Source organism: Trypanosoma theileri (genome assembly GCF_002087225.1).
Source record: "Trypanosoma theileri isolate Edinburgh chromosome Unknown TM35_Tth_16_V1, whole genome shotgun sequence".
Classification (NCBI taxonomy): domain Eukaryota; phylum Euglenozoa; class Kinetoplastea; order Trypanosomatida; family Trypanosomatidae; genus Trypanosoma; species Trypanosoma theileri.
In genome coordinates, this window is record NW_021639858.1 from 477,706 (window position 1) to 503,322 (window position 25,617).

The 25,617-nt window shown below is 37.4% G+C and overlaps 11 protein-coding genes across 11 annotated transcripts; all 11 read left to right on the plus strand.

Annotated features, from left to right (window-relative positions):
* Positions 1 to 308: 308 nt before the first annotated feature.
* TM35_000162880 (uncharacterized protein) lies at positions 309 to 1,271 on the plus strand (the record flags this gene model as incomplete). Its single annotated transcript, XM_029026160.1, has 1 exon — positions 309 to 1,271. The coding sequence occupies one exon, from the start codon at positions 309 to 311 to the stop codon at positions 1,269 to 1,271; it is 963 nt and encodes a 320-aa protein (XP_028882716.1).
* Positions 1,272 to 3,007: 1,736 nt separating this feature from the next.
* On the plus strand, positions 3,008 to 6,664 carry TM35_000162890 (myosin heavy chain MYA2-related; the record flags this gene model as incomplete). The annotated part of the gene is made up of 1 exon (XM_029026161.1): positions 3,008 to 6,664. The coding sequence occupies one exon, from the start codon at positions 3,008 to 3,010 to the stop codon at positions 6,662 to 6,664; it is 3,657 nt and encodes a 1,218-aa protein (XP_028882717.1).
* A 765-nt stretch (positions 6,665 to 7,429) lies between these two features.
* On the plus strand, positions 7,430 to 9,268 carry TM35_000162900 (putative glycerol-3-phosphate dehydrogenase; the record flags this gene model as incomplete). Its single annotated transcript, XM_029026162.1, has 1 exon — positions 7,430 to 9,268. One exon carries the CDS (start codon positions 7,430 to 7,432, stop codon positions 9,266 to 9,268), a length of 1,839 nt encoding a protein of 612 aa, XP_028882718.1.
* A 1,032-nt stretch (positions 9,269 to 10,300) lies between these two features.
* Positions 10,301 to 11,164, plus strand: TM35_000162910 (uncharacterized protein; the record flags this gene model as incomplete). The annotated part of the gene is made up of 1 exon (XM_029026163.1): positions 10,301 to 11,164. The coding sequence occupies one exon, from the start codon at positions 10,301 to 10,303 to the stop codon at positions 11,162 to 11,164; it is 864 nt and encodes a 287-aa protein (XP_028882719.1).
* A 694-nt stretch (positions 11,165 to 11,858) lies between these two features.
* TM35_000162920 (uncharacterized protein) lies at positions 11,859 to 15,167 on the plus strand (the record flags this gene model as incomplete). The annotated part of the gene is made up of 1 exon (XM_029026164.1): positions 11,859 to 15,167. One exon carries the CDS (start codon positions 11,859 to 11,861, stop codon positions 15,165 to 15,167), a length of 3,309 nt encoding a protein of 1,102 aa, XP_028882720.1.
* A 381-nt stretch (positions 15,168 to 15,548) lies between these two features.
* Positions 15,549 to 16,844, plus strand: TM35_000162930 (uncharacterized protein; the record flags this gene model as incomplete). The annotated part of the gene is made up of 1 exon (XM_029026165.1): positions 15,549 to 16,844. The coding sequence occupies one exon, from the start codon at positions 15,549 to 15,551 to the stop codon at positions 16,842 to 16,844; it is 1,296 nt and encodes a 431-aa protein (XP_028882721.1).
* Positions 16,845 to 17,274: 430 nt separating this feature from the next.
* Positions 17,275 to 19,323, plus strand: TM35_000162940 (surface protease GP63; the record flags this gene model as incomplete). Its single annotated transcript, XM_029026166.1, has 1 exon — positions 17,275 to 19,323. The coding sequence occupies one exon, from the start codon at positions 17,275 to 17,277 to the stop codon at positions 19,321 to 19,323; it is 2,049 nt and encodes a 682-aa protein (XP_028882722.1).
* Positions 19,324 to 20,106: 783 nt separating this feature from the next.
* Positions 20,107 to 21,084, plus strand: TM35_000162950 (phosphoadenosine phosphosulfate reductase-like protein; the record flags this gene model as incomplete). The annotated part of the gene is made up of 1 exon (XM_029026167.1): positions 20,107 to 21,084. The coding sequence occupies one exon, from the start codon at positions 20,107 to 20,109 to the stop codon at positions 21,082 to 21,084; it is 978 nt and encodes a 325-aa protein (XP_028882723.1).
* A 564-nt stretch (positions 21,085 to 21,648) lies between these two features.
* TM35_000162960 (transcription elongation factor B, polypeptide 1) lies at positions 21,649 to 22,167 on the plus strand (the record flags this gene model as incomplete). The annotated part of the gene is made up of 1 exon (XM_029026168.1): positions 21,649 to 22,167. One exon carries the CDS (start codon positions 21,649 to 21,651, stop codon positions 22,165 to 22,167), a length of 519 nt encoding a protein of 172 aa, XP_028882724.1.
* Positions 22,168 to 22,534: 367 nt separating this feature from the next.
* On the plus strand, positions 22,535 to 23,059 carry TM35_000162970 (uncharacterized protein; the record flags this gene model as incomplete). Its single annotated transcript, XM_029026169.1, has 1 exon — positions 22,535 to 23,059. The coding sequence occupies one exon, from the start codon at positions 22,535 to 22,537 to the stop codon at positions 23,057 to 23,059; it is 525 nt and encodes a 174-aa protein (XP_028882725.1).
* Positions 23,060 to 23,514: 455 nt separating this feature from the next.
* TM35_000162980 (uncharacterized protein) lies at positions 23,515 to 25,281 on the plus strand (the record flags this gene model as incomplete). Its single annotated transcript, XM_029026170.1, has 1 exon — positions 23,515 to 25,281. The coding sequence occupies one exon, from the start codon at positions 23,515 to 23,517 to the stop codon at positions 25,279 to 25,281; it is 1,767 nt and encodes a 588-aa protein (XP_028882726.1).
* Between the last annotated feature and the right edge of the window lie 336 nt (positions 25,282 to 25,617).

A 25,617-nucleotide genomic window follows, 5' to 3' on the forward strand; every position in this document is an offset into this window, starting at 1 on the left:
AAAAAAACAGAAGATGAGAAAAATTTCAAAGACAAGAAGAAAATTTTTTTTTTTTTTGCAATGTCTTTCATTTCTCAATGATTCATTGCTTCAGTCTGATCTTAGAGTGAGGAGTGTTTTTTTTTTTTTTCTTTAGTTTTGTTTTTCTCCCACGTTGTTGTACTCATTTTATTACTATTTTTTTTTTTTTTTTACTTTGGTGCTTTGTATTATTTTTCTTTTTTATTATTATTTTTTTCTTTCTCTCTCTCTCTGTGTGTGTATTTTTAATCTTCTTTAATTAGTTAGTAGAACTTTTACTGTAGCTTATGGACTCGACAGTGATACCCATTAATTTGACTGAAGATCGGTATAATGACAGTGTCACTGCACTTGGCAAGATAACAAGGACACGGCGGTGTGGTATTACGTGTTTTTGGAGTCCAGAAGCGGCGGTATACGCCATTCCCACATTCATAACGGTAGCTGTTGTCTTTGGTGTAGTCTTTACACTATGGAAAGAGCTTGGTTTTTTTGAACTCTGTATTCTTTTCATTCTACTCTCTACAGCCTTTATATCCTCCTTCTTAATTGTATGCACGGACCCAGGTGTGTATCCACGGTTACGACTTGGTGAAGTGGATCCACATCAAAATGAGAAGAATCTTGTTCTCTGTCGTATATGTGGAGTACGCCGCCCTCCTCGTACGGCACACTGCTATCAGTGCAATGTGTGTGTATTGGAACACGATCATCATTGTGGTATACTTGGTGGTTGTGTTGGACAGAGAAGTCTACGTTGGTTTGCACTCTATCTCGTAACGGTGAGCTCAGCATCGGGTATGGGTATTTACTGGCTTTCCCGTTCACTGATTAATGAAGTATATGCGGCAAGCCAGCGAAATGGCCGTCGTACATTTGATCAAACTTCTTCTGAACCTGGACAACCCGCTGCTGCTGTTGGAGGAGGAGGAGGAGTTGTTGGTGTTGATAATATTTCAAAAACCTCTTTAGGACGTCCTGGTAATAATGAAGAAGATACTTTGAGATCTCTGGCCATTGTTCTTCTTTTTGTAATGCTACTTCTTGTTATGCTTCTTGTAGGGAGTCTTGCCGTGTTTTATGTTTATTTAGTGTTGACGTCAACTACACGTCGTGAATCACAACGATCGCAAACGAGAAGAGGAATTTTATTACGTCCAAAATTGATGTGGGAGAATATACTGCATGTTGTGTATCCTCCGCCTTCTTTACTGCTCGTCCCTGAGGATAGCAAAAACTCTTTGGTTTAATGATAACTCTCTTTTACTGTGCTGGTTCACTTGGTTGTGGTTTTTTTGGTTGTTATTGTTATTGTTTATGGATGTGTAAGTTATTTTCTCCTGGAAAAAAAAAAAGAGGGGAGGAGGAATGTTAAAGAAAATGGGGAATACAAGGAGGAAGAAAACTACCGAAAACTTGAATGAGAGTGTTTCTAGTTCCTTTTTAGGGAGGGGCTAAGATTAATTTTTGTTTCCTCTGTCTTCAAAGAATACGTATTGACTATTCTCATTTGTGGGAGTGGTGCGTCTGAGAAGAAAAAAAAAGGGGGAAATAAAAAAAGGAAAAAAAAAAATGAACTAAATGCTTCTCGTGTCTTTCACGCGATTTCTTCTACTCGGCGTAATATTATCTTCTATATTCAGGTTTGGATCTCCTGAGAAGACTTGATGTGAATCCCTCCCATTTCTTCTTGTTCTCTCTGCGTGATGGTGTGCCAGAGTGGTTTTTTTTTTTTTTCACTCTCTAATTACACCTATTGTACAGTGAAAACCTCAAGATCATATATATATATATATAAGAATATATTCGTTTAGATGAGAAAAAATGAATCTTTAGTCCTCATTGCGACTGGTTGGTGGAACATGAAGGTATAGTCATTTCAAGAAGGTCCACACATACACACGCACACACACACACACACAGACAAAAAAAAAAATAGTAATAAAGGTGATCGGTCAATTAATATATTCTTTTATGTAGACAATGCAGTAATGCAGCTTTCTCTTTTGAGACTAAATACCATTGTTTGTATTTTTTTCTTTGTTCTTTGGGTCTGTGCTTTTATGTTATGTGGATGGGCGCAGTATGTGTTGAATCCTCTTTCTTGTTCCTGTTACTTTAGTTAAGAACAAATGTGCACGCATGCACCGTCTCTATCCTCTTACTGTGTATCTGGATATTTTATATGCCTTTCTCTCTCTCCAAAGAAAACAGGAAAAAAAAGGGGATGAGAAAGGAGAAGGAAATAATCAAAACAACAACACCAATATACAAAAGAAGGACTATGTCTAGTTACATGAAGAGAAAATAAAATTTCGCATCTTGTACCTTGTGAGTCCCATGATGATATATATATATATATATATATATATATATATATATGGAACTATTTTTGATAACCGTTCCTATAATGAGTGAATTGACAATGGACACATTGTATAAAGTCTTTTTATGTGTGGTGTTTATTTTCTTATAGTGACAAGTCCTTGTCTGTCTTTTGTTGTTGTTGTTAATACAAGAGAAGAAAAGCCATCGGGAATGCTTTCCTGTGGAAGATGAACTTTATATCACATCATTCAAATGGTACTTTATTATTATTATTATTATTATTATTATTATTATTATTATTGATCCTTCTGGAGATTTGATTGTGTCGCACGATCTATAGAGTGAGATATTGTAAAAGTTTTTTCTTTTTTTTTTTTATGATCCCTATGTTCGAAGGGTTTATGAGGATACACTTGGCTGTAGTTGTGTATATAAGGAAATACAAATAAAAAAAAACAAGGAATATACATATACATATATATATATATATATATATATATTTATTTTTTTTTCTTCATTCTTTTTTTCTTTAAAAAAGGGGAAAGGTAGGCAATAGGCTATTCTCTCTTTTATTTCTTTTATTTTTTTTTTTTTTTTACCAATATCGACAGAACGTAAAAAAAAGAGAGAGAGAGAGATCAGAAAAAAGGAATTAGTCATGACAGTTGATGTTGGCTCTCACTGCTTCTTTGATCATCCACGGGAATCGTGGGTTGTGGCACGAGTACAGGGAAAATCAGCTAATGGATACACCGTGAAAACAGATGATGCCGAGCGTAAATGTGTTGGAGAGGAATTCACAGATGTGCGGGATACACAACTGGCGCCCTGTCGTGAGGATTTATTGGATGAACAACCAGATGATCTTCTCACACTCACAGTTTTGCATGATGGCCCATTACTGCGGTGTTTGTATATGCGGTACTTTCGGGATATTATTTACACCAACATTGGAGCTATTGTAGTGGCAATTAATCCGTTTAATTTTCATATACCATGGTATCAAGATAACAAGATGGGAGAATATCTACAGGAAGGACCTGTGATTGAAAAGAATATACCCCATTCATGGGCTCAGGCACACAATACATATCATGAGATGATTTCAGATGGGGCAAATCAATGTATTCTTGTTTCTGGAGAATCTGGAGCAGGAAAGACAGAGGCCACTAAAATTGTAATGAAATATCTTGCTCAAGTATCGTGTAAACAAGGTACAGAAGAAGAGAAAAAAAAAGGTCTTTTAGTTGGGTCAAAATTAAATGCCTGTTCACCTATTTTAGAGTGTTTTGGAAATGCTCGTACCGTACGTAATGATAACAGTTCTCGATTTGGTAAATTTATGAAAGTTAAATTTAATGAAAAAGGACAACTTGTTGGGGCAGAGACTACAAAATATCTTTTAGAGAAATCACGTATCGTCACGGCTGCTGAAGATGAACGAGTCTATCATAGTTTTTATCTTTTACCTCGTGGATCTATGGGAGCTAAACTTCAACTGGAGAATGAAACCATGTATAAGAGTCTAAACGCTGGAAAGTGTCTGCAGAACTCAGAGTACAACACCGCAGAAGACTTTAATGAAGTTATGAACGCCATGGTAGAGATTGGCATGCAGGAGAATGAAATACAATCCGTGTGGTCTTGTGTAGGGGGAATTCTATCGCTTCTTAATGTTAGTTTTGAAGCCGATGGAGAGGGAGCTCGAGTAGAAAAAGCTACAGAGAAGTATATTAAAAAAGCCGTTGCTCTCTGGGGAATTGATGAGACTATATTATTAAAAGAACTCGTCACAACAACACTAGTGGTACAAAAGACAGAAACAGTGAAATTATTACGCCCAACACTTGCAGTAGATGCCCGTGATGCTCTTGTAAAAGCCTTATATGATGGTTTATTTGGATGGTTAGTGAATAAAAGTAATGAGTTATGTGATGCCACTGCAACAGGAAATTGGATTGGTTTATTAGATATTTTTGGTTTTGAAGACTTTAAGAAAAATAGTTTTGAACAGCTTTGTATTAATTTAACAAATGAGTCTTTACAAAATCATTACAATATATATATATTTGACAAGGATATGCAAGAATGCCGTGCAGAGGGTATTGATGTGACAGAGGTAAAGTGTCCAGATAATTTACCATGTGTACGACTTATAGTAGATAAAGGTGGTATCCTTGCATTACTGGATGAGGAATGTACACTTGGTAAAGGTAATGAATTGGAATTTCTTGAAAAAGTTAATCAAGCACATGGTGGAAAAAATAAATTCTTTGAAAAGAAAAAAGTAAGTCGTGATACCTTTATTATTCATCACTATGCCGCAAGTGTTACATATGATGTTAATGGATGGCTAGATAAGAATCGAGATACATTGAAAGATAATATGAAAACAATGATGCGTAGTTCACAAGATCCTCTTATTCGTGAATTATTAGAAGCCCCATCACCACCAGAAGCCCGTAGTAAACGTGTAACGGTTGGTTCTTTCTTTAAAGAACAATTATCAATATTAATGGAAGTTATTAACAGTACGAATCCTCATTGGATTCGCTGCATTAAACCACATCCAGCAAAAAAACCAAGAATGTTTGATGGTGTACAAACGATGAAACAACTTGCCTCTAGTGGAGTATTAGGAACCGTACAAATACGAAAAGCGGGATATCCAGTACGAAATATATTTGATAAATTTAATAAACGTTATAAAATCATTGCAGGTGATAAAGCTACGGGAAAAAGCGGTCGAGAATTAGCACAAATTATTCTTACCGTGTGTGATATGAATAAAAAGAACTTGTCCCAGATTGGTAAAACTAAAGTATTCCTAAAGGCAGAAGCCTTTCCTATGATTGAACGTTATCGAAAAGAGGCTCTTTTTAAATTTTGTTGTTCTTTACAGAGAGTTGGTCGTGGATATCTTAATCGTCTACAAACAAATCATGAGAGTTGTGAAGCGAAACGTAAACGACTTGTGGAATTACTCACACAGGAGTATCGGGCGTATGTAAGACGTTCAGCGGATATCCGTGAGGCGAAAGCACGATGGCGTAAAGAACAAGAAATATTATTTCGTAAAGGAAGCATGCAATTGTATGAAGTGTGCGCTAGAGAAAAAGATCAAATGTATACCGATGGAACTCAGACATTACTCACCTTTTCAAAAGCATTAGAGCAATCGATTAAAGCTCTTAAATCAAGTCAAGCTGATAGAGAAAAAGAACGTCAGAATCTCATGGATGCAGACATGATAGAAAGAGAAAGAATGTTAAAAGAGGCATCTATGTATATTGAAGAACTTCGTCGTGTCTTTTATCAAGAACGTTTATTATTTGTAACGATGCTTTTGGAAGATTTAGAGGATCTGGAATTAGAACAAAGATGTCAAATTCGTGCTTGTGAACAGGAGGAACGGAATAACTTATGGCGTGCCTACTCTTCACGGTGTATTTCCCAACAGTTAGTAATGCTTGTAAAGCAATCTATATATGATTATCATTTGATGGAAGCCATGGAAGTATTACAGCGAGAAGAAATTCGAGAAAGACGGGCACTGGAGCAACGACATCGATCATATCAAAAATCATTTCTTCGACAATCTCGTGATATGAAATTAATCGCACGTCAATTAACACACAAACGAAATCAATTTGAAGAGGCACGAATGAAACAAGTAATGCTCTTGCAGGAAGTACGAGAGGCAGAGCGGAGAGAACTACGGAGTCAATCACTTCCATCGCCAATAAGTCTTATTCTCCCAAACACAAATAGAGAAGATAGTGCAGCATCACATTCGGTGTATGATATAAACCGTACAGCTCTCTCTTTATCATCGCAGATAATGTCCATCCAACAACAACAACAAGAAGAAGAAAAAGAAAAAGAAGAAGAGAAAAAATATCGATTAAATACATTCCCTGTTGTTTCTACTAATGAAATTGCCTCAAGGCAGCCATATATGAAACCTTTTTTGATCGATAAGTTTGGGAAATATGATGTTATTCCGTTATCTGAGTCTCCTTTAAAGATACCTTATCAATATTCTTCTTCATCTTCTACTTTTAATTATTCTCCATTACACAACGGAGAACGACAAAGAACACGAGAGTCATCTCTTCCTTCTCACAGTTCTCCATATTGGGAATTCTCTCCACGCCAATCAGCTCCATTGACACAGTCGGCCACCGTGTATGAGGCAATCTCACCTGCTACTGGGAAGAATTTCTCAGCAGGAGTACGGGCAACTTCATACAGTGGAGTACAGGAATCTGTTCCTTCAGCTCCGAGGTATAAGCGTTCCAAACGCTGGATGTGAGGAATTTAAAAAGAAAAGAAAAAAAGAAAGAGAGAGAGAGAGGATTGAGTGCATCAGCCTCTGAATATTATTTACTTGATTTTTTTTTCCGTTTTATTATTATTATTATTATTATTATTATTATTATTATTATTATTATTATTTTTTTTTTTTTTTATTTATTTATATCTTCCTTCATTTTCTCTTCTGTGAATAAGTACTTGAAGAGGAAACAAAAGATATTTGACAATTAATTGGTAATCATATTTAGTAAATGAAGTATTTAGAGGTTATAATATCTCTAACCTTGACAATATATGTGTACGTTCCAAACGTAGACGTCTGAAGTTGTACATATATACATATAAGAGGGGTTGAGTTCTCCCCTTTGTTTTATCGTTATTTGCATATAGGTATAACGTGCGTTTCTTTTTTTATTTATTTTTTATTCTTCTTTGCTTTGCTTTGTTTTGTTTTTTTTTCCCCAAATGACGTAGATTTCTGCTGAGCTATTACAACCAAACCGCTTCTGGCTTATTTGTGTCTTGGAATATTATTATTATTATTATTATTATTATTATTATTTCTTCTTTACTTCTTTTTTTTTTTGTGTTGTTCTTCCTTTTCCATCATCCTGGTGTGTACACTCCACATCAAATCCCTATCATAAATAACAAAAATAAAAAAAAGAAGGAAAAAAAAAAAAGAAACCGTGAGTGTCTCTGCGAAACAAGTGACAGGTTAATTATTTTCAATACTATTTATTAATTTTTCTTCGTTTCTTCAATGACGAGTGCAACGAAAAAGCTGATTGGAATCTCCACCGCTGCTCTTGCTGGTGTTATTGGATTCAGCTTCACAGATCCAAGCTGGACACAGCGACGATTTGACCCAAAAAAGGCACCGCCACTTTGGAAGCATGAGAACCCTTCACGTGCAGAGTGTGTGAACCAATTAAAAACATACAATTCACCGGAAACTCCAATGGATGTACTCATCGTTGGTGGTGGCTCCGTCGGTGCTGGTGTGGCCGTAGATGCCGTTACACGTGGATTAAGTGTTGGTCTTGTGGAAATGAATGATTACGCAAGTGGAACCAGTAGTCGAAGTACAAAACTTATTCATGGTGGTATTCGTTATCTTGAGAAGGCAGTCTTTCATCTGGATCCACAACAACTGGGATTGGTGGCAGAGGCATTAAGAGAACGTACCATTATGATTCATCAAGCTCCACATCTTTGTCATGATGTTCCTACTATTATTCCATGTTATAATCCATTGGATATTGTAATGTATTGGTGTGGTGTAAAGTTGTATGATTTAATCGCTATGTGGGAACGTGGTACATTAAAGTATGCTGGATTTCTTACCCCTTACGCTACAATGGATAAATTTCCATTATTAAAACACGAAAATCATAACAGAGAAGTATTACTCGGTTCCGTACAGTACTACGATGGACAAATGGATGATGCTCGTTTATGTCTTTCCCTGGCACTTACAGCTGCTAGTTATGGAGCAGCTACAGCTAATTATATAAAAGCAGAAAAAATGGATCTTGTACGTAATAAAATGGGAGAAGTAATTGTAAAAACTACCCTTCATGATCGAATGAAGAAGGAAGATTTTTCAGTTTACAGTAAAACTGTTGTAAATGCTGGTGGTCCATTCAGTTCAGAGGTGCAAAAACTTATAACAGATAAAAACTCTATTCGTATGGCACCTAGTGCTGGTACACATATTATTATTGATTCAAAGTATTGTCCTAAAGAAAGTGCCATGGTGGTCCCTTCTAAAGATGGTCGTGTTGTATTTGGTGTTTCTTGGTTGGGAGGTTGTCTACTTGGCACAACTGATAAAAGCTGTGAGGTGAGTGAAGATGTACGACCTTCAGAAGAAGATGTGAAATTTCTTCTTAAAAATGTTGAGGAATATGTTGGCAAAGTCCCACGCGAGGATGTACAATCCGCCTGGTGTGGTATTCGACCACTCGCCCTCCCAGAGAACTCCGCCACCGGCGGAACAGAGAATATTGTCCGTGAACACATGGTCTCCGTAGACCCGCAGAACCGCATGGTAAGTGTCACGGGCGGGAAGTGGACAACATACCGCAAGATCGCACAAGACACCGTCGACACTCTACGCGATAATTTATTGCGCGATGGAAAAAACACAACAGGTGCGAAAACTACTGAAACGATGCGGCCGTGTGTGACGGAGGAGGTGCAGGTGGTCGGAGCACACAATTTGGCGGCTGTTCCTTCTGAGCCCCCAAGTGATATTCCGCGAGATGTGCACACCCACTGGCGCGCCAACTACGGCGATCGCTATTCCACGCTGCTGGAGATGGTGCGGCGGGACCCAAAGTTGTTGAGGCGATTACATCCGTCCGAGCCGGTGGTGGAGGCGGAGGTGGTCTACGCCGTGGAGCGGGAACACTGCGAGCGGGTGCAGGACTTCATTGCCCGCCGTACTCGATTGTCTTTTCTCAACGTTCAGCATGCAAATGATGTCATTCCGGAGGTGGCACGTGTGATGGCGGAGACGCACAACTGGAGCCGTGCAAAGAAGAATGAGGAAACAGCCAATGCATTCGCTTCTCTGGATTCGTTTCGCGCCAACTAGAAGGACTTAACTCTCTTTAGTATATAGATATGCATTTACACGTCCACATAAAGTGGAAAGAAAAGAAAAGAAAAAAAAAAGATATGAGGGATGAAAGTAAATAGGGATCAGAATACGAGAGAGGGTTCTGGGGGAATGGGTGTATCTACAGGTGGAAAAATCATCATTTCTTTGTTTTTGATTATTTTTCTCTTTTTACGCTATGAACGTCCGTGTTCAATTTATTGTTGAAGAGAATAACTATTTTATATATATGAATGTATGTACGTATGGCAAAAATATATATATATATATATATATATATATATATTGTGTAAATGTGTTATGTATCCCCGTCACTATTTGTATGATGACGTTTGTGAAGGTATATGTGTTTTTGTATCTGTGTATTTTCTTCTTTTTCTGTGTATGTATGTGTGGATATGGTTTCTCACATAATAGAGCAAAGATGTTGAAGTTAAGGTTTTTTTTTTTTATTATTATTCTGATCTCTTTTTGCAATCGTTTTTTTTTTTTTTTTTTTTAATCCTTAACTCTCTCTCTCTCTCTCTTTTCTGTGTGATGGTTCTGAATCCAATTTCCTAAATGTTTATGTTCATTCATTTTATTTTTCTTTCTTCCTGTCTTTTTGTTTTGTTTCTTTCGTTGTTTGTTTGGATCCTTCAAAAACGTCTTTTCTACTTCGGATTGAGGAAGTGATTCAAAGGGGGAAAATTGACGGCAGTGTAATTTGAATGATCTTCACAACACCCTAATAGTCTCTTAAATCTCTTCATTTTATACCAATGATATTTCTACATTTATCCCATTTCCTCTCTCAGATGAAAAAAAGAAAAGAAAAAAAAAAGTAAAAATAAATTTAATAATAATTATAATAAAAAAAAATTTTTTTTATTGAATATCTATGTCTCCTTCACATATTCTCTTTCTTTTCTTTCTATCTCAATCATGATGATGATGATGATCATGAACGGGTAGTTGTGTAGGTTAGACCACTCAAACGTACATTCCTTTTATTAGCAGTTAGTAGTGATGGCAACAGCGGAGGAACTTGGCCCAGGTGGTGTGAACCGCGTTGGTAAACCCATTTTCATCGCCACTGATCACACACGGTACGCTCCAACTACAGATCGTGAATTGTCGGATCAGGAACAACTCGCATGGAAGTCATTTCAACTCTGGCGGACGACACTCTCCATGGAGCGCCGAGATAACGTGTATAAGTCTCTCACAAACTCAGACTATACAAACTTTCGCTTAGCGAATCATATATTGGGTACTCCTTATCCTGTAGTAGATACGTCTCCTAATTTCTTTGATGTTTTAAAAGGAATTCGATGGTATGAACATGTTATTTCTGCATCTGTGGCATTTGCATATAGTTATTGGATCCGATCGAAAGCATCATTACGTCATGCACACATGATGCCAATGTCTCGCTCATCTATTACAATGTTAACATTTTTTTGTATGGATTTGTGTTTCGGTTATCGCAGTATGTATAGACTAACGGGTTATCTACCAAATGACTATGAATGCCGTAAGTATGGTGTTATGGAAGATAAGGAACGTTTAGAGGAAAAAAAACGAATGTGGGAAAAGTATGCAAAATATAAGAAAGAATGGTGTCGCCGGTTTGATTATCATGTATATGGTATTCGTCCTGGTGAGAATTGGAGTTTCTTTTCAGCTTGCTTGTTACCATCGTGGGAACCACGCTTTAACACCTGCACAGATTATCCAATGAGGAAGAACCCGTACTTTCTCACTACTACACCACTACGGGATATGTTTGCGGAGTCACAGTTTACGTATGAGATACCAAATGATGAGAATGTACCACTTGTAAAGGAGCGTCCAGAGTTCAAATATCTCTATCGTGGACCGGAACGCTAAGGTGGGTGGGGAGAGATTCATAGTGAGTAAGAAAAAGAAAAAAAAAGGGAAGTAGATATTTGGGGTTGGGAGTCAAGGTGTAAATATATATATATATATATATATATATATTTGTATTTATTTTTTTTTACTACAAAGAGGTATGTGTAGGGTTAAGAGGAAAATGGGATTGGGGGAAATGGGGGAATTTGGGGAATTGGAGTAGTTGACAGAGAGAGAGAGAGAGAGAGGATATAATATAATATAGACTTAGTTTAGTATTTGTTTGCATCTTTTGCTTGTGTGTGTGTGTGTATGTATGTCTGTATTTGTTTTCTATAAGTATTCTGTACATTAGATGATTGCAGTTGTAATATCTTTTGTACAAGAAGTGGAGAGGGAGAAGTATGCAAAGGAAAGAGAATTTGCAGGTTTTTAATAGGCGGAGCAACACCTAGACAAGGTTCATGGAGAGTGATGACAGTAATAATAAAAAAAAAAAAAAAATCAAATTAAATTAAACTATTCTGTTTTTTTTCTTTCCTCTTTTTTTTTTTTTTGATTTTTTTGTAATTTCTCTGTATATTACTACACCTTCTTACTTTATTTACTTTCTTTTTTTTTTTGTTTCTTCTCTTTTTATTTTTTTTTCAGTTTCTTCATCCTCAGTAGAGGAGTTGTGTATGCTCAGTTAGCGTGTACACCTCCGCTGGGAATGCAAGACTCAAAAGGAAATAAACCGCAGAGTTTAAAGTCCATATGTGATGAACTCCTCGCGGACCGTACAAGTGATGAAGAGTTGCAACAGCAGCGATTACAGTTAGAATCATTATTTACATCCCCCAATTCTCAATTAAGTGAAGTTCCTACTGCAACCGCTCTTCGTCAAACAGTAGAGATATTTATAAGAGAACATGCGGATGTTATGTTGTTTAATAGTGATATGAATACAATGGGAATGAAAGAGATGGATCCATCTCGTGTATGTGATCTTCTTCTGCGTTGCAAAGGTCCTCTTGAGAGTCTCAAGGCAGAGTGGAAACGAGTATTGGAAGAAACATTCACAAAGAGGAATGAAGGCCATCACCGTAATTCTGAATGTAATGTATTGTGTTTTGATTCTGATAATGACACAGCGTGGGAAATACTACAGTTAGAAGAAGAAAATCAGTGTAAGAGCCATGCGAATAAGCATACTTCACGTGATCTCCTTAACATGTGTGTGCAGCAATGGGTAGTGACAAAACAAGATGGTGTTCATAATAATAATAATAATAATAATAATAATAATAATAATAATAATAATAGTAATAAAGATAGTAAAGATTACACTAATGGGGTACAATCTTGTTTAAAGAAAAACAATGGACAAGAGATCCTACAGGCAGTGCGTGAAGTAATAGACGCAGATCTTGATACAAACATTTTAGATGAAAATTGGGAGTTTTGGGTATCACTATTACTAGCCTATGTTGAGAAGGACACCACCTCACGTGAGGCTGTGAGTGTAGTGGAGTTATTATATATGCATTGTACAGCTCAAGAGAAACTTTATCTTGTTGGATCCATCACGAAAAAAATTCATCGTCTTGCGGATAATGCAGTCGTTTTAAAAGATATTTTTATGAATTTATTTCATCAATTACTTCTACGTACACCAGAGGATATTATTCCTTTTACAGATGATGAAATTCTAGAGTTATTTCTACAATCCTTACGTGTTGTGGTAACTCATATTATATCTTTTAATTCTATGGATACAAAAGCGCAGTGGTTGAGAGGACTGTTGGTGCGTCCTTCCCTTATTTCTCATATTATCTCTTTACCAAACTCAACACCAGATGTTATGGAGAAGTTAATAACAGACACAACACCCACACCTCATGCTATTTCCCTAATTGTTATCATGTTACCACTTTGGATGGGAAATGATAGTAGTAGAAGTAAAAGAACTGTAATTACACTCTTTGAAGGAATTGTAAATGCTATACTGCATGATCATATTCCAAAAGAAATGTTAACGGATGTTATGGTGTGTATAGGGCGCTGTGTACATGGTATTTATTTTGAAAAACGCTCTGAGTATGTTAATATGATATGTGATGCTATTGTTTGTAGAATGAATGACACAACAATAATAACAAGAGGAGAATGTGTATTAACATTATTGGAGCTCTTATTACGATTTGCATGTCCCTCTGCTCATTTCTCTGATGAAATGTACCGACTACCACCCATACATTTAAAATCTATAGAAGAAAATCTTTTAAAACGCTCTGAAAAGTGGTCTAAAGTGAATGATTTAAGAAAAAGTGCCGTTCGTATTTTTTGGTGGGTAATGCTTCGTTGGTATGCAGCGGATCTCAATAAAGTAGTTACACGAGTTGTGAAGAGTGTGTGTAGACGTGATCGGCGAATGGGTGTATTGTGGGATGAGGGACATCTTGTGGCTATGAGTTACACTATACCGCTCTGGTGTGGATTGGAGGATGTGTGGGAAAGTGAGCAGCGGGTAAGTTCTCTTAATTACGTGATACTTCTTCATTATATTTGTAGTAGTGATAGGAAGAATTTCTCAGAATATTATCATCTACATCTACAAGAAGAACAAGAAAAAGAAGAAAAGGAACTAGTATCATTTTCACAACCAATACCATTATCCATACCATTACAAGAAAAATCATATGTGGATAGAGAAGTGGAACCTCAACGGTCATCATCTCAGATGAGTCACATGTCAACATCGTGGTGGATGTTAATGCGTTGGTGTACGAATGCGTGTGCACGTCGTGGATTATTTTTTGCAACAACAGAGTCTCTTCGTTCTCTTGTGGATAATAATTATAATGATATTTTAGATAATGTCCCTCTTGTGATGCCAGTAGAAGAATTTGATGAGTTACTTCACATTCCCCATACCATTTCTCAACAGAAACTTCATAAGCAGCAAACTCTTGCGCTTTTACTCTCTATTAGGTTATGGATTGCTTCCTTAAGTTCATTAACGCAACCTGAAGCACCTATTACTTGTAAAATAAATTTGAATGATATGTTGCATCAACAAATACGAACTTATTGGATAGATTATAATACTAGTGGTAAACTATCTAAATATCCATTTGGAGATGATTCCCTATTAGTGTTACTTTGTGTCTGTTGTATGGGAAAGTTAACAGATAAAGAGAATCATCATTACATGGATAAATCGGTTTTGCAGGAAACTCTGCAGCAGCTGGTAGAAGATAGATGTGGATTTGATCCAATAGAACAGATTGTAAAATATCTCATCACTGGTGTTGGTGGTGAGTATCTCGCTTCTATCCTTGCAAAGCGATTTGAGGCGGTGTGTGAAGTTTCTATATCTTCAGATCTAAGAAAGGATAAACAACATTTTCTCGTACCAGCTGTGACAGAAGAAGATATACACTCCCTTTACTCTTCCCTTAAGTTAAAAGAAATAACTTCATCATCATCATCAACAACAACAACAACATTAACAACAACAACAACGACTACAACAGTGTCAAATGATATTATGGATGTTTCTTTGCGTAATATATTGTTTCTTTTGCTTGAATTACATGGAGGTGATGTCTTTCAGGCAGCGAATACTTTCAAGAGTTATCCAGTCTCAAAGTGGGAGGCATACGGGCGTTGTACAGAACTAGCCGTGGGAGTTGTACAACATATTGTAAGTATGTGGCCGCATGTTGAAAGGATTCTTCAATCTGCCGGTATAGATGTTTACTATCTTTCTTTGCTGTGTGTAAGTAAGTGGATGCGGGATCCAGCCACGTCTGTGGATTTGGCAAAGAAGTCTATTGAAAAATTTATGCATATTGGACAAAGAGCATGGGAATGTATTGTTGCTGAGAGTCTGTATAGGCATTTAATGGGAATTTGGCAGCAGCTGAGAGAACCAGAAGAGTTGTCATCATCATGGACGGCGTCAGGTATTTTTCCAGTAAGTCTTCTTTGGGCCTCATGTTTGACGAAACCATTTATTTTATCTGAAGGACTGTAAATTCTGCAGAAAAACATGTCTTCAGTAAAGATGATTATTATTATAATAATGATGGTAGTGGTAGTGATGATGAGTGTCCATTTATTTTAGGGAGATGATGTTACGACTTTTTCTTTCTCTTTTCCCCATATCAATCTCTTGTATATATATATTTATTTATCTCTCTCTGTGTATATGAGTGTGAGTGTGTGTGCGTTCGTTTCTTTCTTTTTTTTTCTCTTCTTTTCCTTCGATTATTCTTATTCGTGATATTATTGTGGTTTTTCTTCTTCTTTGTGTACCTATGTATGTATGTGTCTTGTGTTTCTTTGTTTGTTCTTCTTGTTATTTAGCTCTTCCCAAAAGACTGTTTCTCTGAACACAATATAGATAAAGGGCAGTATGAACAACAGCGGAGCAACTGGACTACACAACCCACAGTTATGGCGCCGTTCTCCGGATGTACAGTCCATAAGAGACCCCAGTTCTCCATGTACAGTGGACGAGACGGGAAACACAACAGGATCTAAAGAGAAAGTTGTTCGTATTGTAATGGGATCTTTATCTGTGGTTGACTGGATACGCAGTCAGTGGTTACTCTGGCTCTTTGTGTTAAGTATATGTATGGCGTATTATCATCCTTCTTCTATGGATATTGCCTCTAGTGTGTGGGTGCGAGTTCTTGTGTTTATTTCTTTTACACTCAGTGGTGCATCCTTTCCAGATATTGATAAGAGTGCGGCATTCCGTTTTATTGGTCCAACTATTGCTATGTGTGTGATGAGTCTTGTGGTTTCTCCTATTATAGGAACAGCTGTGTATATAATGTTTCACGGATCTACCGATGTGCATTTTCTCTTTATTGGTTTAATGTGTACATTTTGTCTTCCTCCATCCGCTATATTATCCGTAGCCGCAGCACGATCATCACAAGGTAATGAAGCACTTGCACAGTATTTAAGTGCTATTGGAAGTGTAAGTGGTGTCATTGCTTCACCTTTACTCATGATTGCATGTGTTTCCCTTTCACACTCAACAAAACTTCCAAGTGCAATGGAAATGGTATTTTTTCCAGTAACTGTGATTGGTCCATTTTTTATTGGTATCATCGCTCAACGAATATTTGCTTGGGTTTCACATCGATATATAACTGGAGAAGATCGTGATGTGGTGCGAATCAGTAAAGCAGAAATTGCATGTTCTGAGCTTTGTGATGGAAGTCTTGTTTATTGGCGTCAACGTGCAGTTCAAATGAATTGTTTTGTTTTGCTTTTAGTGAACTATTTTATGTTCAGCTCATTTTTTGTGCAGTCTATAACACCAAACTTATTAACATGGAAAGGAATAGGAATAGTGACTTGCTTGGAGTTTGCTCTCTTCTTTCTCTTCTCTCTTGTTGGGTGGTGTTTGGCCTCTATTATTACAGCCACACCAGAGGAACGCATTGCATTGTTTTTTGCTCTCATTACGAAGTCTGAAGTACTTGTTGTACCCATCATACTTCATCTTTTTTATGAAAATCGTCAAGCCGCTGTTATTTTGCTTCCCTCGCTGATGTATCATCTTATCCAGGCATTTGCAACAGGTGTGATGAGTTTTCCGTTGCGACGCTGGAGATATAGATACAACTGTCGTCCAGGAACAACTTTACTTCCATTGCGATTAAGTAAATCCGTGCGAGCCTCATCAGCAAAGTAAAATTAGACCCCTTTTATTATTATTATTATTACTATTATTATTATTCATACGTCTATATATATATATATATATATATATATATATATATGTGAGAGAGGAACAATGTGTGTACGTGTTACAGTGGAACAGTGGAGTATTTCTTTATTCTTATTTTCTCTGATCCCACTACGAGTGATTCCTCTTGTTTTTCTTATTTTGTTTCGTAGAACAGTTTTTGCTGGAGAGAAGAAAAAGAAGCGTTTTCAAAATCAGTTTTAATACTCCTTCTCTGTATGTTAAATAATTTCTGTAAGTATTTATTATTTCCTGTTTTTTTTTCTCTCTCTTTGGTTAATAAATGGCGAATCTATCGTGTTACCCTTTCTTTCTCTCTCTCTCTCTCTCTCTCTCTCTTTTGTATTTGTTGCCTTTTAGAGAAAGAAAAGAAAGAATGAAATCTCTTATCTTTATTGAGGTTCATTATCACTTCCCAAAGGCATTGTTTCTTCTTTCTGTGTTTACCCTATTTACTCTTTTGGGTGCATCTCACGTGTATGCGGATAACACACTTGGCAAATCTAATCATTATAGATGTATGCACGATGAAGTTGCCATTCCATTAAATAAACTACCGTACGTAAATGTTGGTCAAAGTAATCCAAAGTTGAATCTGAGAGGTTCTCCTATTGAAGCATTTACCGCTGCTGCCCGTGAAAATATACGTTTTCGCCCTTCATATGCTCTTAATAGTTCATGCACCTTTGTTGGACAAACCGTGAATACCTACACTGGAGGTACGGCGGTCTGCAGAAAAGAAGATATCCTCACACCACGTAAAAATAGGACCGTGATGGCTTTAGTGGAGAGTGCTTTGGATTTTCTTGGAAAAGCACTTCTTGTAGATCCTCAGGCAATCATGAATGTACCAGCAGATGTGTGTGGAACATTAAAGACCCCTGCGGCTCAGTATACAAAGGTGGATTTTGTTGTGTTTGTAACGGCTAATCCAAGAGAAACCCCAAGTGATGTGATTGCATGGGCTCGGGCATGTGCAAGAGATCCACTTACACAACGTCCAGTGATTGGTCATATTAATTTTATACCATCTAGTATAAAAGATCACGTTGGAGAACTTGAGAAGCGTGTGGCTATGCATGAAATTACACATTCTCTTGGATTCACGGATATTGCAAATACCGCAAAAGGTATTACTGGATCCGGTGGATTTGGAACGTCTGGATCTGTAGTAGTATACCGACCAAATTTGGGGAAGAACGTAACGTTAATCACAACTCCAAAAGTAGTGGAAGTTGCTCGAAAACACTTTGGGTGTCCAACACTTGATGGAGTTGAGGTTGAAGATGCTGGAGGTCCTGGAACTGCAGGTTCTCATTGGAAGAAACGTATTCTCTTTGAAGAAGTACTTGTAGGTGTTGTTACAAGTCCAACTCTTTTTTATTCCTCATTTACACTTGCCTTTTTACAAGATCTTGGATATTACACTGCTAACTTTGATGTTGCAGAAGATAATTTTCGATGGGGAAGAAATAGTACATGTCGTTTCTTATATAATAAATGCAATGATCAAGATGAAGGAGTGAATGAATTCTGTTTTGGCTCATCTAAATCAAGTGTATGCACTAATGATAGACTTGGTTTTGGAAGATGTGATAATACCGAGTATAACAGAGATCTTCCAATCATGTATCAATACTTTGGAAAGAAGAATGCCGGTGGAAGTCTGGCAGAAATGGATTATTGTCCATTTATTATGGGATATACAAACGTCAATTGTATAAATGAACAATTGTATGATCCAAGTAATTTATTTGGTAGTGAAATTAATTCTTATAGTAGATGTTTTGACTCTAATATGATTACTGGTGCATTTCCCAATATTGGAAATGGTGTACGGTGTTTCCCTTTTGCGTGTACAGAATATGGACAACTAATTATACGTGTTCAAGGACAAACTGCACCATGCCCTGAAAATGGAGATGCTGGTAATGCAGATACATCTAAATTAATAGGTGTTCATGGTAAAATAAAGTGTCCACGAGCTGTAGAATTCTGTGGTACAACAAACGTAAGTCAGACATCTGCTATTTTACCGGAAACTCTCTTTACAAGAGCCATTCCATTCATATCTCCAGTCAAGGTTTATACTGCCCTAGACTTTACACATGAGTATGCAGAAACCTGTGCAGATCGAGTTAAATGTGCAGATAATTTAACATTGTTTCCAGTGTGTCGTTTTCTGACTAAAAAAGTACTCGACTGTTTTGGTAGAGACTGTGAGAGTACAATGAATCAATGGTTTTATAAAAACAAAATTATTCAGAAATGTCAAGATCCAAAGACATTAGCTCAGTCATGTCTAGATGGTTGGATAGGCGTTAACAAACTATGTGCAGTGGCATCTGCTGCCTATCCACTGAGAGTACAGTTTTCTCTTTTTACTACATTGTTCGTGACACTGATGGTCACCTTTCTGAATTGAGAAGGGGTTTTCTCATTTATTATTAAAACAAAAAAAGAAAAGCAATGGTAGTAATATCACCATGCTCCATATGTGATTATATATATATATATATATATATATATATATATAATGTTACAGTGTGTCATATTGGTAACATGATTATTTTCTATGCCTAGAGACTCGTTTTCTCAGAATATAGGAATTAATGTTATATATATGTACCTCTTTTTATTCCTAATTGTTTTTCTTTTCTTCTTGAAAAGATAATCATTTCCAGATTAGGGGTTTAGAGGTAGGTACGACAAAATATTTGTGAAATAGAGAAATAGTGGGGTACGACTTATGCGAGAAAAAAATAGAATATATATATATATATATATATATATATAACTGCATATGGTAGAAAACCTCTATTTGTTTACTTTTTTTTATTATTTGTTGTTGTTGTTTTTCTTGTTTTAGACACCAACAGTACAGACTCATCATTACTATGTTAATATCATTTTTTTTTTTTTTTTGGAGGCCTGAACTTGTAGGTCTTCTGTGATGAAATAGTCCATTACAGGACAATTATTTTTTTTTATTATTATTTTATGCTACCCCAGTGCGACAATTTTTTTTCTCCGTTTTTTTTCGGTTTTGTTCTTGCACACACACAGACACACATTCTCTTTATTTCTGCATTGCCTTATTTATTTATTTATTTATTTATTTATTTATTTATTTATTTATTTATTTCATTTCGTCTTTTCTTGGTTCTTTGTTTAGAAGCCGTAGCGTTCACATTGGTCTCAGGCAGTAATGGAGGAGAGCACACAATCCCTGAAGTTCGTGGGAGCGGATGTGACGAATACCGATATCGCACAGGCATGTCTGCGCCAAGCCGTTACGCACGTTGAACTTCACAATTGCGATCGTGTTACGGACGTGAGTGCACTGGCGGATATTCCAACTTTAGTGGAGGCACGTATTTACTCATGCAAGAGAGTGCGATGTTTTGGTTTATTGTGTCAAAAAGAATCATCACTGCGGAAACTCGTACTTTTTAGGACACCAATAACAGGAGCTCAATTAAAGGATTTAAGAAGTCATGGGATTGAAGTTGTTCTTAAAGAGAGTACTGGTTTTGAAAAAATGGTACGACCGTCTGAATCGCTTGTTAAGTCTTCTTTAGATCTGATTCGAAAGGTGACGGCTGATGTTAAACCAGAACAAATTGGAATAGCCTTTAATGGTGGAAAGGATTCTGTTGTAATGATGGATCTCCTTTTATGCGTTTTTGGTAGTGAGGTAATGAAAAAATTCTGTATTTTTGTTCTTGGAATTGGGGGTATGGAGGAGTTTAATGAAATGGTGTCATTCAGAGAGAATTATGCTAGTACCAATGGTTTTGTTCTAACCAAGACGGATTCTTCACTTTCTATGAAGGAAGGACTTGAATATCTTAAAGAAACCAGAGATATTCAACTTGTTTTTATGGGGACACGAAAAAGTGACAGTGCTCACCAAAAAGAAAGTGTAGAACGTACCACAAAAGGATGGCCAGATATGTTGCGTGTCTGTCTATTGTTTAACTGGAGTTATGAAGATATATGGGGTTACATCCTCGCATACGGTATTCCATTCTGCAGTTTATATGCAGAAGGGTATACCTCTCTTGGAAGCCTTAATAGCACAGCACCGAATCCTCTTCTCCGCCGTAGTGATGGAACTTTCAGTCCTGCCTGGGAGTTGAGTGACAGTTCTGCCGAGAGGAATGGTCGCCACGTAAAAGCATAGGGGTATTACATGGATTTGCTGATATACTTGCTATTTCCGTCTCTGTATTTTTGCCGTTTTTATTTTCTTTTAAAAAAAAAAATATTTGCGTTCCATGCTTACTTTTTTCTATATATATATTTCTTTCTTTCTTTATTAATGTGTTTCTCTCTGTCTGTATGAGAAAGAGAAAAAAAAAAAGACAAAAAAAATAAAAAAAAAAAACGGATCAGCAGGGATAGTATAAGAGTCACAACTAAGAGGTAAACTATACAGTAACGTATTTTCTGAAGTATACGTTTTCATTTCTTTTCTTTTGTGTGTGTCTGCTTATTTTTTTTTTCTTTCTATGTTTCTTCATATTATTTGACGAAATGATGGTATAAACCCCTAATTATTTTGTTTCTTCTTCACTTGTATCTTCTCTGCAGTAGTTAGGTTGATAGATACGCAGGTGTCTGTCCCTCTCTTTCCTTCTCCCTCTCTAACCCTCCGTGACTGTGAAGGAGGAAGAGGACTATTTCTACCCATACACATATATACAAACACAACAACAACAATAATAATAAAGAAAGAAGCATAAAAATGATACGCAGTGGAGCCGCATTTAATCCCATGCGGCGCACTCCGCCACCGCCACCGTACATGGATACATTCAACTTGGACCCAACGGAGTACATTCGCGTACTCTCAGCGGAAGGCCACACATTCGTCGTCCACCGTGACTGCGCTTGCTCCTCGCCGCTGCTGCGCAAATGTCTCGCCAATCGACTCGATCCTGCGTTACCCACCGTACGTATTTCTTGGGGCGACGAGGTTTCCACACGAAAAGACTCGGAAAGTACGGGAGAATCACGAGAAGCGGGAGGTGAAGAGGCAACGACACCAAAGTCTGTTGGGAATGTGGGAGAACAGAGAGGAGGGGATCTTCGCCCACCCGTCATTCACTTTCCGGAACTCCCCGCAGTGTGGTTGGAAGTGGTACTGCAGTATTTACACCATAAACACCGTTATGAAGGAGATACGGGCGATAGGCCACCATTCCACGTTCCTGTGGAAGGGGCAATAGAAGTGATGAAGGTCGCAGAGGTACTGCAATGTTGATGGGTATGATGGTGTTTCTTTTCTGTGTGTGTGAGTGTGTGTATTAGGTTGAGGTGCGATATGTACAGGTATGAGTTGTGTCTCGGTGAGAAATGAGACCATTATGTCCTTATATTTGTGGTATTTTGTATGACTGTTTTCGCTTCACGCATGGGGTCACGCATTTATTACAAAGGAATAAGTTTTATACTTTTTTTTCTTATTATTATTGTATTTATTTAACAGTCTGGAGACTTGTTTAAAAATATGTAAATTGTATATTCTGTGTTTGTAGCACGCTTTTGTTATTATTATTTTTTTTTCTTTCCGTTTCCTCTGTAATGTATATAAATATAAATATATATATATATATATATCTGTGAAGGGAATGTCGAGAAGGCAGCGTGCCGCGGTGCAACCAGAGCAGACGATTGCACCACAGATTGTGTTTGACAAGTCCCACATGGTGTGTGTGCGCTCTGCTGATGGTCAGTTCTTCTTGCTGGATCGAAACTGTGCGATGGTTAGTGGCGTACTGCGGCGCTTTTTGCAGAGGAAAGGTTGTGAAGAAGAGCCCTGTACTGTTGTTACAGCTACTGCAACTATTGCTACTACAACTTCCACTACTACTAATACCACCACTCCTGCTGCTGCTGCTGCTGTCACTCTACCTGTTTTACCATCGTTGTCATCACCTCCGCCTGAATCTTGTGACCTCACACGAATTGGAACTGAAACCTACGAGACCATTATATTAGAAGAGATACGAAGTGATCTACTAGAACTCGCAATACAGGCGATGTATTTTAAGTACAGATACGACGGTGAACCAGAGAAACGTCCATTGGAGGTGCATCACTCTGCAGAGATGAGGCACCGATTGGCGGCGGTTAGTGTGTTGCTTGATATGTAAATTCTCCAAAAGAATATGGCTCAATAGTGATTATTGAGATTCATATATTCTATATCTATTTACTTTTTCGTATATATGTATACGTCTCTGTGTGTGTGTGTGTGTGTTTACGTGTGTATCTGTGAAAGAAGATGAATTGAAGTGAGAAATGGATTATTATTATTATTATTTTTTCAGTTCTGTTTCTTTTTTACTTACTGAAGTGAAGAAATATGCCAATTTATAAGATAAATAACATTGGTGACACATACACATACACGTGAAGAAAGAGAAAGATAGAGTTCATTTTGAGCTTTATTATTATTATTATTATTATTATTATTATTAGTTTATTATTGTTATTCTTATAATGGTATTTAATGTGATATATCTTTATATGTTGCTCTCTTTTTTTTTTCATTTTTATTTTTTTTTACTTTCTTTTCTCGTTTTTTTTTTGTGGATCTGGAAAGGGGATGAGTGAAAATGAAGAGGCGGGTAGTAGTGAGTCATGCGGTGGCGATACGAGAAGTATGTCCTCCGCTGGGGATGCAGATCTCGCCTGGATTCCTGGAGAAGATGAACACATAGGTGGTGAAATTAGCCATGAAGATGGTAGTGATCATTCTGACGATGAAAAGGAAGAAGGATGTGAAGTGGAGGTGCCACGTTACATGGCATCAGCCCTCAGTAGTGTTCTTGCCACTGATTTAGCATCTCATCGTAATCATCATCATCATCAAGAAGATGAAGAAGAGGAAGTGGGGGTGACTGATATACCTATAAAGTCGGTAACGCAACAATGTGATGAGGGAGAGCGAAAAAAGGTTTGTTGTATTTGTGGAGATGCCGCCTTGTATACTTGTCCTGGTTGTAATGCACGGACCTGCAGTATCACATGTATACGTGTGCACAAGCAAGAGTTTAAGTGTACAGGAGAACGTGATATTGCCAAAAAGGTACCACTAAGTGAGTTCACGGATAAACATTTACAGCGTGATTATCACTTTCTAGAGGACGTCCGTCGAGTTGTTAGCAACTGCGACCGTACATTTCCAAAGATGTGGCGCTATACTTTCCGTGCACTTCCACCTCCACTTCATGCCTTACGAGAGGCGGCGAAGAAACGTGGTGTTGTTTGTCAAATCACATCAGAGGGAATGGCGAAACGTGATGCTAATACCTCTCGTTATGATCGTAAGACAGAAACAATCACCTGGCGCTGTCAGTTTAATTTTCATAAACCAGACTTTAGTGTGGCGACAGATTGGGGTAGTGAACGTCACAGACTTGGTGATATTCTAGCGTATTGCTGGGCCACTAATCCACCATTACCATGTTTTCACATCAACAAACAGTATAATCGTGCCTCAAAGTGGATTGGAACAGAGAAACATGATGATGTGGAACAGGAAAATACAGAAGAAAAGGCAGAGCAGGAACAGGAAGAAGAGAAAGAAGTTTCAGTTGAGGAAGCTAAGAAAGAAACTTTTGTAAATAGTGAAGATACACTGACATCACCACAATCCTTGGAACACCGCCACAATCTTCATTCCCAATCACAGGATCAACACCAAGAGCATTATCAACAGGAGCAACAACAAGAACAGCAAGAAGAAGGGACATGGATGCCTTCTCAACTCAGTGTTTCTCCTGCCTTCTCTGATATTAAGAGCAAGCAAGACGTAGAGTCTTTCTTAGCAATGGAACCAATTATTATTCTATCACAAGCTGAACGGTTAGGACTTCAGCGGAAATACTTTCGTCTTTCACCTTTTAGCACATTAAATGAAACCCTTCGTACGCTTTTTTTTATTAACGAATTTCCTGTTTTTGAAGTTATTCACGCCTCTGATCTAGAGTTATATCCCCTTGTTACAGAAGCAGACAAGGAAACCATTCGTGAAAGTTTCCGTATGGCTCCTCGTCCACCTAAGCCTGAACGGAAACCACGACGCACAAAAGCTGATCTCACACCAGATGAGGTTGAGCGATATGCAAAGGTACCGTGTCGTATGTTTCTTGCTGGTCGCTGCAAGCTTACTGAAGATAATTGCCCTTATTGGCACTGTGAGTACAAGGATGTGCCGGCGTGTCGTAGTTTTGTTAAATTTGCGTCTTGTGAAAAGGGTGATCGATGCAGTTTCCGTCATGATCCTGCTGCCGTTGGTGCTGCTCGTAAACGTGCAAGAGAAGAACGTCATCAAGCTTCTGGCCCAAGGAACAAGCGCCGCAACGAGTAGTAATTAATACTTTATGCGATTAAGTCGAGCAAAAAAAAAAAAAAAAAACTGATAAAAAGAAAGTAACAAGTAACGAATGAGATGGAAGAAGTGTCTCAAGAGACGAATAAAAAATTATATATATCAACGATTAAAACAAAGAGAGCAGGAATGAGAAACTGATGGATACAACGGTGGAAAGACGAAAAAAAAAAAAAAAACGAAAGTAAAGTGGTTTTAGTACATCAAAGCAACACTGCGTCGAAAAAATGGGAAATTTTTTACGAACGAATTTTTTTCCTTCTTTAAACAATATTCTTTTTGGGTTATACTGTTATTTTCCCTTGCTCGTGTATT